Here is a 13686-nt window from a genome sequence, read left to right as displayed (position 1 = left end):
AAATAAAGACCTGGCCAAAGATAGGTTAATTTGGAAATCAATCTCTAAAACATGTTTGCATGTAAAATATTTTAAATCGAATATGATGATGACCGCATCTATAATGGTTTGTTTCAGATCTTAACTTTTACCGAACAAAAATATTCTTTTGTTTTTTTTGACATTGAGTTAGCTTATATTAAAAAATGTTTTATGTTTTTTTGTTTTTTTTTCTACAAATCATGCATCATATTATATATAACATATTTTCTTTATTTCTAATGAAAAGCATTGAACAGATTGCTATTAAAATATTTGAAGGATTTTTTCTCGAAAAAGGAATGGAAATTTATTTGAAAAAGTTTTTATAAACTTGAATGAAAACAATGAATACAAAAAGATTTTTATATAGTTTTGATTGGACTATTGTTCTCATCTTGAGTGTTATTAGAGTAACGTTTCGGTCGGTGTAACCTTCGTCAGGCATGTTGGTTGCTATCTTGGAAAAGAAAGGAGAAAAGTTACTGGTTCCATAGATGGTTTCATATTCTTGAAGTTGTTTTTTTCTTTTTCACCGTGGTTCTGTATAGTAAAAAAAAATTTAGTTGACAAAGTGGGGGTAACTTTAATAAAGTTTGACAGGGAATTATCCCCTGTTGAAATTTTAAGGAGGAGGTGTACAAATTTTTTGTTTTTTCTACAATTAGAGGTTCCCATACGCTGCTAATTTCTATGCTTGGTCTGCTTAGTAATTTTTTTTTTCATACATACAAACCCACGGTGAAAAAAACAAAACTCCAACAATACAAAACCATCTACGGAGCTTGTAACTTTTTTCCTTTCTTTTGCAAGATAATTACCAACATGTCTGATGAAGGTTAAAGGCTACATCGATCGAGACGTTGCACAAATAACACTCAAAGTGAGAATAGTCTGATCAAAACAAGTAAAATAAACAATCAGCTGTCATTTAAAAGTTCAGAAGAAAAGATTTTTTTTCATAAATACAAAAACAAAGATTATTTTTGTATTTTTATCTAACAGTTTTTGAAAACAAATTTTTAATAGAAAATATGTTCCAAATTTTCTGAATATCTTTTTTCTCTATTAAATAAGCAAATGTGATTTAACTTGGAAGGCACCAATCACCCTTGTATCAAGATTTCTGGAAGCTCGTCAATCAAAATTACATGTAGGTATTGAATGGTTGAAATAAGGTTAGAACAACCCCGAAAACAAAAGTTTGTAATTGTTGCGTTTTTGTTGCTTATGGACATTAGGAATGTGAGTTCTCGGATTCAATATTTTTTTTTTTATTCAGAAAAAGCGGATTTTCACTTAAATTGTTAGTGTTGTTTGTGAATGTGAGTTGTCCGATTTTTTATTGAAATCCACTTTTCTTTTTTTTTTTCTTTTTCTTAATAAGAAAAATCTTATTTCCCCCTCTCATAACAGTTCTCTCTGAAAACTGAACTTTTTTTATTTTGCTGTGAAAGCTAAGAATTCAAACAATTCATGAAGGGGTAGGGGAAATAGGAAACTTTGGTTTCATTAAAGAATGTCTTCATATCTCCTCCCATACACACACTCAGCATCTTTCTCTTCCAACTGACCTTTAAAAACGGAAACTTGCCTTTGATGCAATGTGTAGGTGAAATAAGAGCCTGCAGCGGAGAGTAAAGATGAAGAAGATGCTGCATATCCATACAAGAGGAGGTGTTTGATGCTGTTTTGTGGATTAGTTTTACTTTTTAGTAAAACTGTTGCCCCAAAAACTATTTCTTGTAATCTGTTTTTCTGAACAAAAAGAAAAACCATCAAATTATTTTCACACATTTTCATTAAAAAAAGATTTTTCTGAATATTTTTTACATTTTCCATAAGAGCTCTGCTGGCCTGATTAAAGACCGTGGCGAGCCAGATCTGGCCAGTGGGCTGTACTTTAGAGACCTCTGATCTAGCTTATAAAATTATCTTGTCAGATTTTTTTAAAGTCTAATCTGAATGGCAATATATTGGCCAAATACAAATCATTTACTTTCCTTGTTATATAGAGAATTGTTTTAAGATCTTAAGTTGTGCATATTCTGAATTTTCGATAATTCAGACTATTATTTTCATCTTGATTATTTTCACAACGTTGTGGATGATATAACCAAAGACATTATTCAGATGCATCTCTTTGAACTTTGGAATCTTTATATTAAACTCCAAAACCTATATGAAATTCCCAACTGAACAAGATCAGAATAATAGTAGGAAAAAAATATATAATACAAATTATCAATCTTCATCTCCCAAATTCCCAACTATAATTCAACATTTTATTTAAAACTGTCAGAATCCAAATAAATTTTCTTATGGACATTTGTTATAGACATTTCTAAAGATTTAATTTATTTCATCATAGCGTTGGTTTTATGACATTTATCTTTTGATGATAGAGCTTGATTAGTTGTAAAAAAAGGTGAGTTGCACAGAACTCCTTTTTCTTTAAACATAGTAAGAAGAAAAGATTTTACTGAAATAATTATTTTTACTTTAATCTGGAAGTCTTTTCGGTAAAACTGTAGCCATTCACATTTTGTTATGAATGAGATTCTACTTTTTTAGTGATTCCATTTAAACAGCCTGAAAAAATAGGCAGTAAGACCCCCCCCCCCAAAAAAAAAAACAGCAATATCTTCAGCTTCACAATCGGGGATCACTTATAAATTTAATATAAAATGATCACCAAGCAGTAATAATAACCCAATTTTGAACCAGATAGTGTTTTTAAAGATCTGTCCTTCAAAACGCTATCGGTTTGATCATTTTATATTAATAAATTATTGGTTCTTCTCCAGAATCCCCTCCATATTAAAAAACAAAAAGAAAAATCTGTAAGATGTGCATACCTGTGACAAAACGAAAATATCATATTCCAAAAATTACGTAAATTGATAAAATTTTATGATTATTCAAGATGTGACTGTTTCGCTAACATTTTGACAAAAATCTCAACAAGCAAGGGAGATAACTCCAAAAAATTAATACTAGATTTATGCTGCAGTGCCTACAAACTCTCATTTATCGCCTAAAAATGATTTTTTTTTATAAAAATAAAGCTACTTGATCTATTTACATTATTTTTGAAAAATATTTTCATTTTGTCACAGGTATGTACATTATACAAATTTTTCTTTATTTTTATTTTTTAATATAGGGGTAATTCTTGATGGGAACCAAATGATTCCTGATGTTAAAGTCTAAAATATTACTGTTTTTTTTTCTTACCACTATTTCAGGTTGTTTACATGTAATCACCTAAAAAGCAATAGAATCTTTTCTTTTTTTTTCTCTCTTTTTTTTTTTTTTTCTCAAGAGAATTAGCATCGGGTTCAGAAAATCAATTTCAACACACCAGGACATCAATCTTTTGTTACGTTTTAGCAATATCTACCCAAGCAGAATTGTTCCTGCTCTCCTTGCTGTTATTCTTACTAACTCTGCCGTTACTAATCCAAAAGAGGCGATACGAGGGTGCCAGCTGTTTTCCGCATGCCATGTTTGCTGTCACTTGTAAATCTTTTTATTTCAGGCTACTGTGCCGTTGACTAAAACTCGCTTCTCCTCTTCCTCTTCCTGCCAGTCTGCACCTTCCAGTCCACCCGGTCGGGGTCCAAGTCTTGCTACTGTCAGAAAGTGAGTTATTCAAAAAGTGAAAAAAAAAAAAAAAAAAAAAAAAAAAAAACAACAAACTAAACTGAAACATTTTCATTTATTTATTTATTTATCATATATATTTTCTATTTTATTAGCTCATTTCTGTGCACAGCTATTTTTGTATATATTTTTTTAAAGATTTAAACTAACTATATAGAGCTTGCATTGAAAACTTTTTCAGTTTTTTTTTTTTTAATGCTTTCAAATTTTTTTTATCACTTTATATAAGCATATATAAATGTGTGTGTGCTTTTTATATACTTTTTATTCAGTGTTTAATATATATGGTAAGTTGTTTATGAATAACTCAGAATAATAAGTTGTTAGTGCTTCAATTAATATATAAGTAAGACAAAATTTTGAAAATTATTATATAAGTAAGATAAACTTGAAAATTTTATCATCAAATTTGTATTACTTCAATTATTTGACAATTATTCTTGTCTTGGTTGTTTTGACAAATGCAACTTCACGTGAATCTTTTTCAACTTTGGAACCTTTACAGAATTTCAGACTGAATCCTTTATCCAATAACTAGCAGAGCTACCCAGCATGGGTCTCTTTATCTCTCTATCTGATTCTATTTTTCTTTTTCCTCTCCTTACTCTTTCTCCTCAGCCCAAGCCATTCCTCTCTTTCTGGATATACATACGCACACAACTCTCCTCTATGTATAGATTTCTCAAGAAATGAGTTTTTTTTTTTTACAAAGGGGTCACCACCCATCAGGGCCCAGAAGTCACTCGAGGATAAGGGTTAATGTGTGTACGATAGCCATTGAGACGATAGTGTAGTTATCATTAGTAGTGGAAATTTGGTATGATTTAATTATTTAAGAGGATGGATGAACAAGAACTGGTTTACGTTGGATTTAAAGACAACAATATTGTAGCCAGCTGAGAAGCAGAAGAGCAGAACAAAGTTCCACGGGCAGGCATTTATAAAAAAAGAAGCTTTGTTCATGAAATCCACATTTACGTTTAGGCACCGATAGAGTGGGTGAAATTATTGGTAGTGATGTTAGCTAGTTGAATGTTCTTTGTGAAAGTTTAGCAAGATGTGACCATAGATTAAAGCTCAGACAAGCATTTGCCATAAAAATATTGATAGAGCAGAGACAGGCTTGCACCATCTCTTTTGTGGGAAAGAGATTGCAGGGTAGAGAACAGGGCATCACCTACTAGGTTATGAAATCAGTTTTGTACTCTTGTCAAGGCAGCATCATTTACTTTCCTTGTTATAGAGAGCAACTCCTGGTCATAAAGGTGAATAACTCTTTCCTTCCTTTTAGAACAAAACAGTAAAAAAGTAAAAACACATCACCCTCCCCTCCCCCCAGGTTTATATAGATATAAACAAGTTTAGAGTCAAAGAATGAATGATTTTTTAATTCTTTTTTATAAATATTATTCATTTAGGACAATGCTGATCAAGAATATACTTTGTGGGTTTTTGTTTTATAGGTTTTTACTTTTAGCTGGACACACACACAACAGCCCTTTATATATAATAAATAAGTAGTTGTACTATACATCTAAACAAGATATGCTTTCAAGCTCAATTCATACTGTCTACATGGATGTGTGGTATAACTGTTAAAAGCATTAGTTCACCATCAGTTCTAAGTCTTCCAGATTGAAACACAATCTTTACTATAGCTGATAATAATTAAGAATAACATAAAAAAATAACTACTCAATTGTGGCTGATAGAACAAGAAAAATCTACACCTATGAGTTAAATAAAGGGTTCAGTTCGAAGTTTCATATAGGTTCCTGGGTTCAAAAAGATGCACTAAAAGAAGGTCTTTGACATTGACAGAAATGTGAAAATAACAACCAAGATGAGAATAGTAGTCAGGATGATACAATTAATACAGATTTTTAATCTTTATGATTTCAAATTTTAATAGAAAAGAAAAAGGTATTTCCATCTTTTTTTTTTTTTTTAAATTATAATTATTCCTCAAGCTGTTTTTTTAAATTTTTTTGTCAGTGTTGCATTGTTGTTGTAATCTTTTTGCCATTTTGTTTATCTCTATATCATTATCCTCATTAATAAACTATTTGTTATTTATTTGACAAACATAATTCTTTCTAAAGAAGAAATTTCTAAAAAAAAAAAATCTTCATTTCTTAAAAATTGTTGGAAAATATACTTTTTGCTTAAGTAAAACATTTATATTGCAACACATTCTGTATAGAAAATCTTTTATTTTTAATTGCATGACTATAGTGATATAGATCTTTAAATTAAAAAATATATCTCGTTTCAAATGCGTTCGCATATTATACAGGATATTTGAAAAATTGATGATATAATTTTGGGATTATGTTCTATACATGTGTAAAAGTCTGGAAATGTTTACTTGTTATAGATCATTGAAACAAATATTGATCAGCATTATTGATTGTAAACATCTAACACATTACAGCATGTGCGATAATGCGCTCTTATTTCTATACATGGAATAGATAAACACTATTTTTATGACAGAATCGCAGGTAAAATAAGCCTGAGCCTGATGTTGCGACAAACATGACTAAAACCATGAAAAAATGACATCGGACAAATATAAAAGCCATGGGGCTGACAAGAAAAGTCTGGGTATCATGATTGGCAGTGGCTTTGACAACAAACGTGGGGGGGGGATCAAGTCGGCATCCTGCAAATAATATTTATTATTTCAAACAAGAGAATAGAACTGATCAAATACAGGTACATAAACATGATCAGCAAAAACCAATGGTCATGCAGAGGAGGAAATGGGCCACAACAGAAATTAGACTAGTAATAGTGTTCTATTACAAAAGTAATACTCTGCATGGAGTAATAGTGTTATTACAAACGTGATCCCAACACAAAGATACTCCTTTATGCATATAGAACATAATCCCCAAGTTATGCCATTGATTTTCCAAATACTTTGTATGTGTTTTACATTTTATATAATTTTAAATATAATGAATAATTTATAAAACAGTATTATTTTCTCCCTTTTGATATGACTGATGTTCTAATTTTAAATATTTGATATTATTTGATATACTTCCTTTGAGTAAAAATTCTTTGAAATCTCAAATGAGTAAATATTTAAAATATATAAAAAAAAAAAGAAGAATCTTTATATTTAACCCTTCGAACATCAAACTTCTGAAAGCCATTCAGCACATATTTAGCAAAACTATCAAAACTTTTATGTGATATATTTATATTTAGCAAAACTATCAAAACTTTTATGTGATGCGTACAAACTTCTGTTAACAATAAAAGTGGAACTTTGTAGTTGGACGTTCTGTTGTTAGATGATGAATTTATGAAAATGATTGACTCAGACTCTCCTATTTGTTTCCAAAAAAGAACAATTGCTCATAATAAAAAAAAAACAAACAGAAAAATTTATTTACTTTTATTTATTTATATTATATTTATTTACTCAATGACACCGTTTTGAAAGCTATCTTAAGTTTTTGGAGGAAACAACATGAAAATAACTACTTTGTTATTAGCTTGCATGCATTATTTGTGAACAATGTTTGAAAGTTTAGTTGTCTCCCTTGGAATTTCTTTCTTTCTATATTATGTACTAGTGGGGCAGGGTAGTAAAATATGTTTAAATATATTTTAATTCATGCAGATTTTGTATTTATTATTACAAAGTCAATTCTTTATTAAATATTATATATAGTACTGATTTCAAAAGTTAAAAAACAACTTGGGTGCCGTCAGTTAGAATAAAAACTAAAACATTTAGCACTCCAGCCGTGTTCCCTTCCATTTGAGCTATTGACAGATAAGAAAGATTTAAAATCAAACCACTCCAAGCTATGAATGAATTTGCTCATGTGCAAAAGTAATAAAAAATGTCGACAAGTTCAAATGAACATTTTGCCTTTCAACTTGCCGATATATTTCTATAAGCGTTATCCATCCAAATAAAGATTTTACTCATTATAAACCATTCATGGTGTCTGCTTACTATTTCCTTTTAATTTCAGTGTTATGTGACCAGTAGTTTAAGTGTTCATCAGTTAAATATTTTCACACACACACACACACATCTGTTTTATTTATATAGATTTTACTGTTTTTTTTTTTATGTTCATGTTTGGTAGTCTCATTTTCACTTTGTTGTTTCCTTTATTTATTCCAAGCCTTGTTAACTAAATTAATCTTTTATTAAATGATATTACTCTTGCAAATATGAGTCAAGATAATAATATAGCACATAATCTCCTTTCATTTTGTAATCGTTTTGGACATTATTATCAATCTAGTTTTTAACAATAATTAATTTTAATCTCTACTGCTATCATTACTTGCGTTATATTTATTTCTTGCTTGTACATGACTTACACATTTCTTTCTAAATTTAATTCTAGCAATTCTTGATTGATTTTCTAAATCAATTATTTATTGACATAACAAAAAATGTTTATCCTATTTAAAAAAAAAAAAAAAAAATTTAATCATAAAATTAAACCCACTAGAATATATTTAATTCGTTTGTTTTTTTTTTTTTCATAAGCAGTTTGGAAGCATTTAAAATATCTTTAAAATTTTTAGCAAATCTTCATGCATTTAAAGACTGAAAGTTTTGAAAGTTATTTACATATATTCATTTGATAAATAGAGATTAAAACATTGCTGTAACAAAATGAATAGTTTTATAACAGTTTGGTCCAATAGATAATTTAATGAGTAAATGATATTGTAATAATTAAATTTAACTTTTAAAATACTATTTAAAAAATATAATATTTTAGTAAAAAGAAATAACAAACAGCATAGTTAAGGGTAGGTGAAATGGTAAACTTGAAATGTCTTTCTTATTAATTATTATATTTCTTGTTATATTTATTAATTCAAAGAGAATTTTATAGACATCAGTGTTATTTTTTAACAAAATTTTCTTGCTCAGTAGTAAATGGGATAACAACAGATCTCTCTCTCTATATATATCTATCTATCTATCTATCTATATATATATATATATATATATATATATATATATATATATTGGTTTGCACGTGATTTGTCTCTAAGGCATTTTCTCCCCATATAATAACGATAGATTTATTATAGTCGTTCCCCCCCGATATTTGCTTTTATTTTAGTCGCTCCCCATGTTTAAATTCGTTTTCCTATAGTAATAAAAAAAAAAAAAAAAATCTCGATTTGGCTTTTGAAAAGTGAAGGTGAAACCTGGTCGGCCGACTTTACCCCATTATCTATTTTTTTTTTTTTTTTTTTTCCCTTCATTAAATATTTTCCCTCCGTCCTTTTTTTTATCATGGATACAAAAACCTCAGTCTTCCCTTTTTCATAGCTATAATAAAGTTTTTTACCCCCCTCTCCCCATAATGATATATATATATATATATATATATATATATATATATTGTAAATTTAGAAAAAAGTTCAAGCTCAATGAAAATATAAATTTACAAAATTTATATAAAAATAGATCTTTTTCATTATAAAATAACTTCATTTATGAGAAGGATTTTTTCAACCATTACAATTGGTAATATACAAACTGAGTATGTTTCAAGTAAATGATTAACCTATATATATAGATGGTGTTGGGATGATTAATCAGGGTAGTGGAATTAGAAAAATTCATACCTTTTTTTCCGATGCCAAAAACGATTCTTTTAATTGTCTTCTTTGATTCTGTTAAAAGCAAAATCTTCCACTGCTGGTAGTAATGATAAAATAATAAATATGCATTGATTTTAAACTAATATTAAAACTAAAATCTAGAGATCATCTCTTACAAGTGTATTTTTTACACTTGAGAAAATATCTGCACATATAACATGTGTTTTTAAGATAATTGGGGAAAAGATAACTATTTCATAGATAACTATTTAGAGATTTATAAAGAATCAGAATCTGTAATTGTATTGGAATTGAGAATTTAGTAAGGAATTGGAAAAATATTGGTATCGTTCCATCACTATATATATATATAGAGAGAGAGAGAGAGAGAGAAATAAAAAGGAACAAACTGTATTATGTGTTCATCAATGTTTCGTCTTTATGAACACATAATACGGTTTGTTCTTTTTATTTCTCTATTTTGTCGGAATACTATTTCCATTATTTTCATTTTATATATATATATATATATATATATATATATATAGGAATTTATAAAATACATATGGCGATTAAGCTACACTGAATATTTCCGCGTTTCATCCACTCTAGGACTCTTCAGGTTTATGCGCGAATTCTGTGGTTGTTTAGCGCATATAAAAACGATAAACCACAGAATTCGCGCATAAGCCTGAAGAGTCCTAGAGTGGATGAAACGCGGAAATATTCAGTGTAGCTTAATCGCCATATATATTTTATAAATTACTAACTAGCCCTACCTACGTATTGAGCACTTTTGAAGTAAATACTTAAAGTTTACGCATAAATCTATACTTTCGTATATTAATTTTATGTGAGTAAATTAAGTAGTTATATATATATAATTATTTGTTTACTATAATAATTATTAAATACCTACAGACACTAGTGTTTCATTCTTTCGGGAATCTTCAGTGCAGGGTGTCACGATTAATACCAGTCGAACGATTCGAACCCCGCATCACGAGACATCTCTGGCTCGATTTAGCGAAGACCTAATCCATTCGGCTACCATTGACCGCATGAAATAACGTCGAATTTAAACATTTTAAATGTTCATTACGTCAGTCAGACAGTGATCTAATCGTTATACGATGATCTATGCATAAAGGCTAAATTGACCGACTTTAATTCAACTGAAAGTGCTCAACGATAAGAAACGAATTTCTTAAAGGGGCTGTCATAATTATTTGTTTACTATAATAATTATTAAATACCTACAGACACTAGTGTTTCATTCTTTCGGGAATCTTCAGTGCAGGGTGTCACGATTAATACCAGTTGAACGATTTGAACCCTGCATCACGAGACATCTCTGGCTTGATTTAGCGAAGACCTAATCCATTCGGCTACCATTAACCGCGTGAAATAACGTCGAATTTAAACATTTTAATTTTAAATGTTCATTACGTCAGTCAGACAGTGATCTAATCGTTATACATATATAATCTAATCGTTATATATATATATATATAATAGCTGTATATACCCAACATAATTTTAACTCGATTAAACCTAGAACCCCATCTTCCAACGTAGACCTCTACTACCAGGTCTCCTTCTCCAGGGGTCTACGTTCCAACCTTCCAGAGGTTGAAACCCAATTACAGGAGACGAAACCGGACATATTCTTTCTAAGTAAACATTTCAGCAAATCTCCTCACTAACGTAATGTACTTGCAATAACCCTTATCCCTGAGTGGCTTCCGGGCCTTGATAAGTGGTGATCACTGTGTAAAAAACAAAACAAAAAAAAACAAAAAAAACATTGCTTGATTGAAACACATTGTTGGGTGAAGAGATTAGTCACATAGTATTGAAGCTACACCAAATATCCTAACTTGTTATGAAAAGTGACCATATGCTGGATTTAGGGAAGCATAAAACACATCCATTTTGGTTTATGAAAATGAAACATGAAATAACTTTCAAAGCTTAAACAAGAAATAATTCTCATAGCTTAAATAGATAAACTTACTTTCAGTTTAAAATACAACTGTTGTCAGCTATTAATGATTGAAAATAAATTAAAAATAATTTAACTAATATTTAAAAAAAAAGCAATTAAAATGATTCTATTACAACAAATGATAACATCATGCTATTTATTAAAATAGATTTTCTTTAATACGCAAATGCGGGTACTTGTTGAATGCAGATTTCTTTTGAATAAATAATATAGAAATCATGCTGAAATAAGAGTGTATACAAGTCTGTTTTCGGTACGAAAATTAATTTGTGAAACAACGTACCTTTTGTACATATTAAATTGTGAACAAATAGACAGAAATATCACTATTATATATATATATATATTGTGTGTGTGGGTAAAAAAGTTAATTTTTTTATATACTCTATAGCTATAAAAAATTACTTTTGTACTTTTAAGCAGTTTATCAAGCATTTACAACTTATTTTTAAATGTTTTTATGTAATATTTTAAAGGATATAAAAATGTGTTTATGCTTTCGTTTAATTCTTGATTTTGAGAATTTGATGTTCATGTTTTTTCCCCTGATTACTTTTTGAATGGTGCAAATAGTTTTATTTCTTTTGCTTTCTGCATCGATGTTGCCATAGTTTTGTTCTTACTGCTTTTAAACAGTTTGCATATTGAAATGTTGCTTGACTGGGTCAGTTGTTATGCAATTTTTTTTTTTTTTAAATTTATTTTTCATATGGACTTTATAGTTAGATTGTTCAAGTAAATGGTGCTAGCAAGTGTCTGAAGTATTCATTTGTGAGAAACTGTTCTATCTACATATCTATAAAAGTGAACACGTTTGTCTGTGTGTCTGTGTACATTTCCCTATGCAATAACTCTACAGACTCGAAATTTGATATACAGGGTACTGAGATTTGGAAAAATCTTTGCAATCCGTTTTCGGACAGAAATTTGGCTGTTAAGGGGTCAAAGTTCAACGATTTGACCTTTGAGAACTCTACCAAATTTGACCTTTGAGAACTCTACCAAACTCCACCAATTTTGGGTATAAACAATTGAAATTTTAGATATAGGTTCCCTGGACATGGATCTAACTTAATAACTTGATTTTAGCCCAAAACAAATGTTAAGGGGTCATAATAGGGGTCAAATTTAAAAAATTGCCATCGTGCTGCTTCCCTGCAAATCATAATCTATGGTCCTGAGATGATCCCTTTAACATTTGATAATGTTAAATTTTGCAAATTTAACCCTTTGTGATAAGAATTCCCTCCTCTAACATAAAGCACTTTTAGCAATATACGTATATCAACTCAGGATATTGCCAAACTTTCAGGGACCATGATGCCAGCAAGGCAACTGATCTTGAAAACATTCCAGCTATTATAATTAAAAATTTGCTAATAGAACTTGTTCCTACTCTTCCAAAAGTATACAACCACTTCAGCAAAAGCAACTACTTGGTGACAAGCAATATGGATTTTGTCCTGCAAGGTTAACAGCTGATTTTCTAACTATAACAGCACAGGATCAGCAAATCTCTCAATGGAAAGTAGCTTGACTAGATTCTAATCTCTGGTTCCCCTTTGTAAAACAGGTGCAGCAAGAAATCACTTTGCTACAAAAAAACAAAAAAACAAAAAACAAAAAAAACTTTCCTCTGCCAAGTAAAATTTCCATGAACAGAGCTTCTTCACAAGAGATTCCTGTAAGAGGAAAACATTGCTATGGGACTGCTTCCCTGCCGACCACAACATGATTGCCTTCAAATCCAATGTCAGATTATCAGAAATCATCCCCACAAGTAATCAAACTTGGTTTATTCCATTAAGCATCCTCAATACTTTTGAATTCTTCATCTTATAACTAGAAATCATTCCATCTCATTAACCATTATCCTTGAGTAATATTCAACATCAATATGTAGTACATTAGTACATATATATATATATATATATATATATATATATATATATGTGTGTGCAAAATCAAGTCTTCAAGACTTGTTGATGGCAACAAAAAGTGTATTTCATTTTATGTTACAATTGTTGTAATGTCTAGTTCGACAATTTCAAGCATTACATCGTTTGAAAATTTTCAAAAACAGCATTTCTTCAAACTTTATGAATAAACACACACACACACACACACATATATATATATATATATATATATATATATATATATATATATATAGTATGAAAATATACTTATAGAAAGCAATTTACTCAGAAAAATTTGTTTTTATTCTCAAAGAAGGCATCAGGCTAATTGTGTGGAGTTATATTTAATGATTGCTTTTACATCTAACTCATTTCGCCAATAACCAATCAGATTCATTTGTTTTATTACCTTTTCACAACCTGTTTATTTTCATCAGCAAGTAGATGTCAACCCATTTGATTGAAAGGGTT

The 13686-nt window shown here is 29.4% G+C and overlaps 1 protein-coding gene across 4 annotated transcripts in view; it reads left to right on the top strand.

The window, feature by feature from the left end:
- Positions 1 to 13686, top strand: part of LOC145303515 (regulatory-associated protein of mTOR-like) — a 161581-nt gene that overhangs the window by 108256 nt on the left and 39639 nt on the right. For 2 of the 4 annotated variants that reach the window (XM_080144953.1, XM_080144951.1), the window contains one exon: positions 3560 to 3663. In XM_080144953.1, the coding sequence (XP_080001079.1) occupies positions 3560 to 3663 (104 nt within the window). The remainder of the gene's footprint in view (positions 1 to 3559; positions 3664 to 13686) is intronic. The other 2 variants (XM_080144954.1, XM_080144952.1) reach the window with 1 other exon arrangement.

This window comes from Euprymna scolopes, chromosome 19 (genome assembly GCF_053919585.1).
Source record: "Euprymna scolopes isolate OS-2025 chromosome 19, ASM5391958v1, whole genome shotgun sequence".
NCBI classification, from domain to species: Eukaryota; Metazoa; Mollusca; class Cephalopoda; order Sepiida; family Sepiolidae; genus Euprymna; species Euprymna scolopes.
This window is presented reverse-complemented; position numbering and strand designations above follow the sequence as displayed.